This window comes from Lampetra fluviatilis, chromosome 31, assembly GCF_964198595.1.
Source record: "Lampetra fluviatilis chromosome 31, kcLamFluv1.1, whole genome shotgun sequence".
In the NCBI taxonomy this organism is placed as follows: domain Eukaryota; kingdom Metazoa; phylum Chordata; class Hyperoartia; order Petromyzontiformes; family Petromyzontidae; genus Lampetra; species Lampetra fluviatilis.
Window position 1 is genome coordinate 4,952,418 of NC_136305.1, and position 7,219 is coordinate 4,959,636.

The 7,219-nt window shown below is 50.6% G+C and overlaps 1 protein-coding gene across 1 annotated transcript in view; it reads right to left on the reverse strand.

The window, feature by feature from the left end:
* Window positions 1-3,573: 3,573 nt before the first annotated feature.
* The window catches only part of HOXC13 (homeobox C13), a 33,710-nt gene continuing 30,064 nt past the window's right edge, over window positions 3,574-7,219 (reverse strand). Inside the window, exon 3 of the mRNA XM_078871180.1 lies at window positions 3,574-3,821. Within this exon, the coding sequence (XP_078727306.1) occupies window positions 3,574-3,821 (248 nt within the window). The remainder of the gene's footprint in view (window positions 3,822-7,219) is intronic.

Below are 7,219 nucleotides of genomic sequence, written 5' to 3' on the forward strand. Positions count from 1 at the left end.
ACACACACACGCAGTCCACTCACGATGTTGCCCCACGGCAGACCGCATAGCCGCATGTCGAGCGAATTGAAAGCGCCTCGCTGGGGGGGTAGGGTGTCGGCGACGGCCGCGCAGACTGCGCCAAGTCGCATAAAGCGAAACCCCCGCGTCAAGCAGAAGGGGAATCTGTTGCACATTGAGCGCGGTGGGATAATAAGTTCCCATCGCTCATTCGGCTGACGGAATTCACGCTGATGGTGCGGGCAAATTTCCGTCGAGACTTGCCGCTTTATATGTAATATTTTTTTTTTTATGTTTTACTTTAATTTGAATTTTGCAAATTAATTGTGCCTGATATTTATTGAGTTATTCCTCAAACCTTCTGCAGAAATTTTTATTTTTTATTTTTTAAATAATGTATATGAAAGTGTGTATACTAGCAACGCACACGCGCATCCTTTGGCCATGGCCGTCCGTCCACCCCGCCCTCCAGACAGCAAAACTTTATTTGTTTAACATATATATAATATAGTATGATTTGTACGTACATATATACGCAACGCACTTGACACGGAGTGGTGAAGTATGGTTAACCCCGCCCCCCCCACCCCCCCCGTCACCCCCCCCCCTCCCTCCCATCATCTATTCCCAGCAACGGTGCGTGGTGAGGCAACCTTCATCCAGCAGTGGATAACAAACAGCGATGTCTGCGTACGACGGTGATTACAATTAAAACATATAAAGTTAAACGTTTCATCAATGACTAAAAACGAACACGATATTTTAAAGTCGTATTTTGGTGCATTTTGCATATTTCCACTTCGAATTGATGCTTAGAAGAAAGGATAACGATACAATGCCATTGGTAATTATCGATAACAACAATAATTATTATTATTTGAAGTAACATTAAATACACGTAAAATATTTAAAATGTAAAACGAAACCGAATTGATTACTTAGAAAACACGGCATCAGAGGGTAAACGATCGTCCACATATGGGTCATACGAACTATGGGTATTACATTGTAACTCTAAATAATGATGATAACAATACAGTACAAACAATAATAGCTTTTATAATAACACGATCATAACAATAGTTATATGGGGTTCAAATTACAGCCGACGGTCGACTCAGCAGCCCATTATCATCATCGTCGTCGTCATCATCACCAATCATCGTTAACCAGGGGGCGGATAAAATTAGTACCACATCGTGGGAAGTCCAACAGTGGTCGTAATATATATGTGGGCAGTCCTGACCTCCCGCCGTCCGGCCATAGGAATGTGGAATTTCCCACGAACCCGTTTCAGGACAAGCAAACAAAAATCAACACGGACGAGGCACGAGACGGACCGCTCCCATTGCGCTGGCTTCAGCACGCTTCTGCTGACGTCATAATCACCATCATAATCATCATCATAATCATCATCATAATCATCATCATAATCACCATCATAATCATCATCATAATCACCATCATAATCATCATCATAATCACCATCATAATCACCATCATAATCATCATCATAATCACCATCATAATCATCATCATAATCATCATCATAATCACCATCATAATCACCATCATAATCATCATCATAATCATCATCATAATCATCATCATAATCATCATCATAATCACCATCATAATCATCATCATAATCATCATCATAATCATCATCATAATCATCATCATAATCATCATCATAATCATCATCATAATCATCATCATAATCATCATCATAATCACCATCATAATCATCATCATAATCATCATCATAATCACCATCATAATCATCATCATAATCATCATCATAATCATCATCATAATCACCATCATAATCATCATCATAATCATCATCATAATCATCATCATAATCATCATCATAATCATCATCATAATCACCATCATAATCATCATCATAATCATCATCATAATCACCATCATAATCATCATCATAATCATCATCATAATCACCATCATAATCATCATCATAATCATCATCATAATCATCACTCAACATCGTCATCATCACTCATCATCATCGTCGTCGTCGTCTCTTCGACGTGTTATCGGGTCGCGCTGTTCCACATCGTGCCCGACGTTTCGCTCCACGTGCCCGGGATACTTCTTCATGCAATAGTTTCGTTTCACTTGCGGGATCGTTCATTTGAAATCGTTATTTTGACTTTCGCATTAAACGGTTTTCGATTTTTGCCGGCAGGGCTCTGATTATTTGCACCGGTTTGTATTTCCTTCGTACGGCGTGGGGGTCCTCGCTCGACGTGCGGTTATGGTTCACAAAAGCGGCGCGTGTTCGTTCCAAGGCGCTTATTCTATTAGGGAACTCTTGTGGCACAATTCGGACCGTGTGCATCGTGATAACGTGTAACATGCCCCTTATAACGTGGGACGCGCCCCTTATAACGCGAACTACTTTTTTGCGCGGCTGAGCGTGATGATACGACGTAGGTGTCTCCCGCCATGGGAAGTCTGCGGGCTGAGTTCATAGCGCCGATGTGATGAATTTCGGGAACAACTCGCTTTTCACGGTACAGTTCAGGAACGCATCTTCTGCGTCAAATTGAGGATTACCGTACTTTGGAGTTTTCATGTTATTACTTTTTGCCGATTAGGCGAGATGATCTCTGCCGTTCTTCACGCGGTTTGAAACCGAAATGAACTCAAATCGATCTTGAAACTCGAACTGAATTGAAGAAGCTTTCCGGAGGTGTGCGGAGCGAAGCGTCGGTCATCGTGCCCCCAAACGACACGCGGGACGATCCGAAAGCGCGCGCACACGATCGGAGAGAGAGTTGTACAGCAGCGCAACCACAAACAAAACTTACGCAGTGGCATCATCATCATCATCACCATCGTGATTATTAACATCATCGTTAACTCAACGATTCAATCCCTTCAAATAATTTACTGCAGATGGCCCCCCGCGGCCATTATTCAGCCCCCCCACACATGCCCCCCCCCCCCCCCCCAAGAAAAGACAGCATCTTAGCTTCTTAATCAGTCAGGTACGGAGATCACGTGTTCGGAACGCCGGTGATGAGCGACGCGCTCGACGCATTACGGGCGTGCGTGTGTGCGCGTGCGTGCGCGTGCGTGCGTGTGTGCGCGTGCGTGCGCGTGCGCGCGTGCGCGGTGCGGGGAGCGGTGGCGCAGTGGTCAGCACACTGTCGCTGCGACCGCGGCGAGCCCGAGTTTCCGACTGCCGCTCACGACCAACGAGTGACGTGTCGAATGTTTGGACCCGGTGCTCATGGACGTTTACTCGACCGGAAATTGAGTATCCGGTGCGCGGTGCGCGTGCGTGTGTGTGTGTGTGCGCGTGCACAAAAATACACCACCACCGGGGGAGACAAAGGCGGCCGGGCGTTGGCCACTCACCCAACCTCGTGTGCCGTGCTGGCCTTCTTCACGAGGAGCTCGCAAACAGTACTCGCCCCAACAGCAGCAGCCTGTTCAAGAGGCCAGGCGGGCAGCGGGCGGGTGGGCGGGCAGGCGAGGAGGGGGAAAAAATCTTTGTCTTTGTGTATGCATGCGTGCGTTTCACCCGACGCTACATCCTCATCACAGGTGAGTCGTTTTCATCTTGGACACAACCTTCTTTTCTTTGACCCTGCGGTTCTGGAACCAGATGGTGACCTGGCGTTCGGATAAGCTGATGGCGGCCGAAATTTTCCTCCGCTTGTCCTTGGTGATGAACTTGTTGGCGGCGTACTCTCGCTCGAGCTCCTTCAGCTGCACCTTGGTGTAGGGGACTCTCTTCTTGCGGCCCCGGCGGAAGAGGCTCATCTCGTGCGGAGGTTGCGAGCCGTCTGCGAGAGGGCAACGCACGCACGCGCGCGCACGGAGACACGCGCACGGAGACACACGCGCACACACAAAAAAACACATATTCCCCGGGTAGCCTTAACCAGACTGTTGGGGCAAGTGCCGTTGGCGAGCAGCTACAAGAGGCCGCGAACGGCACACGAAGGGTTGGGGTGGCCAGCACCACACCCGACCGCCTTTGTCTCCCCAGTGGCGATGTTTACAACACCGCACCATGTACTCATTTGAGGCTGAGTCGACCCACGGAGGCCCATGACCTGTTTAGATATTCGCCACCGATGTTGGCCGTGAGCGGGTAAGCGAACTCGAGACGCCGGGTTCGTAGCGCGGTGCGCTAACCACGACACTACCGCTCCCCACACGCGCACGCGCACAAACGCGCGCACCCACATCGCTCTGCATGTTGCACGTTCAGAAATTATGAGACAAAGATCCTTCCCCGGGTGTAGCCTCCAAGCAGAACTGTTGCGGCAAGTGCTGTTACACACGAAAGGGAGTGGGTGGCCAACACCACGCCCGGACGCCGTGCCGCCTTTGTCTCCCCGGTGCTCATTTTAAGGCCGAGTCGACCCAAGGGGAGGCGGCCCGGGACCGGTTATAGAATGTTCGTCACTGATGTTGGCCGCGAGAGCGAATTGAACTCGGGTCTACCCCGTTGCCCCAACAACAAAGACAAAGATGCCCCGTGTAGCCTTCACAGACCGTTGGGGGCAAGTGCTGTTAGCGAGCGGCACCTTTGAAGGCCGGCACGGCACACGATGGGGGTGGCTAGCCAACACCACGCCCGGCCGCCTTTGTCTCCCCAGTGGCGATGTTTACAACACCTTACCAGGTACTCATTTGAGGCTGAGTCGATCTAGGGGAGGCCCATGGCCGGTTCAGATAATAATCGTCACCGGTGTTGGCCGTGAGTGGATTCAATGCGCAGTGCGCTGACGACTGCATTTCCGCTCCCCTCCCCCACATCAATCACGTGCGCGCGTGCGCACGCGAGCGCATTAGACATGCCAAGATGCAATCGATCGATCGATTCGAATCAATGATGATACACGAGCTGAGTGCTGATAATTGCGCAAGGTGAACATTGATTATTTGAAATTTGTAAAAGATGATTAATCGAACCGCGAGGTGGCCGAGCAGGAGAGCGAGTGGCTCGCTATCACGACGAGGGAAAGTCCCGAGTCCAAGGCATCGACTCAGCCCATCATCCCTCGTGGGTCGTTAAAACGAGTAACCACTCTGTGGAGAAGTCAACAGCGGTTGGCCTACGGGTAGACTCGCCTCCCCCCCCACACCCACCCCGCCATGGCAATGTGGAATTTCCACCACTGACTCGAGATGAGTACCAATGCACATTCACTGATCATTCGCGCTGCGACTCGTTTCTAATAATGATATCATTGCAATGTTTACGACAAACGTGGCGCGAGACGTTCCATTCAATCTGTCCAAATGGAGTGAAAACCGAGAGAAAACTGTACATGAAAAATGAATTATTCAATGGAATTGTGACCATGAATCGTGGAAATCAATGTGGGCCTAATCAGTGGCTAAGAATCGATAGGTGCCCCACTTATATAGATAGAAGGACAAAGATCCCCCGTATAGCCTTAACATACTGTTGGGGACAAGTGCTGTTAGCGAGCACCTATGAAGGCAGGCACAGCACACGAGGGGGTGGCCAGAACCACGCCGGCCGCCTTTGTCTCACTAGTGGCGATGTTTACAACACCTTACCAGGTACTCATTTGAGGCTGAGCCGACCTAGGGGAGACCCGGGAACCGGTTCAGATAATCGTCACATCTGTTGGCCGTGAGCGGGAATCGAACCCGGGTAGCCAGGTTCGTAGTGCAGCGCGCTGACCGCTACACCACCGCTCCCCACACTCACACACATCCACACACACTCACAACCACGCAGACACACACATCCACACACACATCCACACACACTCACATACACACACACTCACATCCACACACACACACATCCACACACACTCAAATACACACACACTCACATACACACACACTCACATCCACACACACACACATCCACACACACTCACATCCACACTCAAATACACACACACTCACATACACACACACTCACATACACATACACTCACATCCACGCACACTCACAACCACGCACACACACAACCACGCACACTCACAACCACGCACACACACAACCACGCACACTCACTCACAACGCAACAAAGACAACGACCCCCACATTTAGCCATGCCGGCTTTGTTGTGGGGCGGGCAGGTGCTGTCAAGAGCGAACACCTCCGATGGAGGCGGAGTCATGTACACTCCACGTAGCCGTGTGCGAGTGATGTAAATCATCACGATGTTCTAGAACAGGGGTCGGCAACCTACGGCTCCGGAGCCGCATGCGGCTCTTTACGGGCTGCTTCTTGACAATATGTACGTATGTACAGTATGTACTCAGATGCATTGCGGCTCTTGAAATACTGAATTTTGTACCGAATTGGAAAGAAATGGCTCTTCTTGTTATTTTGGTTGCCGACCCCTGTTCTAGAACAACGGGGGTTTTGGCAACCATTTTTTTTTTTGCAAGAGTTTTTTTTTAATTCGGTAAAACTAAAAAAACTAAGATCGTTAACATATCAACAGCCGCGACGCGTGCGGTGGAACACGGAGACGGCGGCGATGACGATCGCTCGTGTCACGATCTACTAAGGTGTGTCTACCTGCGTGACTTTACCGACAGGACCAACGAGTATATGGATTCCTGCAGTCTACGAAAACTTCAAATCGAGATCGAGACGGGCATGGCGGTCGCGCGAGCCCACGCCGCGGCTCTTAAAGGCAGAGGTCGCAAACGGGATTTGATTCCTTACCCGTACCCGTACCCGGCCGCACCAGGGTCGCAAACTGGTACCCGTACCCGTACCCGGCCGGGTACGGGTAGGGTACGGGTATCGGGTACCCGATTGCGACCTCTGGGATGAAGCCATGTTGCAGGCGCGGGTGGGTTGATTCTAGGAACTTGAATTGTGAGAAGAGACAAGACGTTGGGAAATGAGTGACAAACAGTTACTCACCAGTGACTCACGGTCTACCCGTACCCGGCCGCACCAGGGTCGCAAACGGCTACCCGTACCCGGCCGGGTACGGGTAGCCGGGTATCGGGTAGGGTACGGGTATCGGGTACCCGGTTGCGACCTCTGCTTGAAGGAGACCCACGCGGTCTCGTAGCCGCAGTTGCCCCACCGCTCCCTGCTCTGGATGCTCTGGAGGCAGCAAGGCGCTGCCTTGGCACGCGGTGCGTACGAATGACGTGCCGTGCGCGGGTGTGTGGATTGTGTGCATGTTGAACTTCTTTCGCACGGTACGCAGCCAAGCCGTTG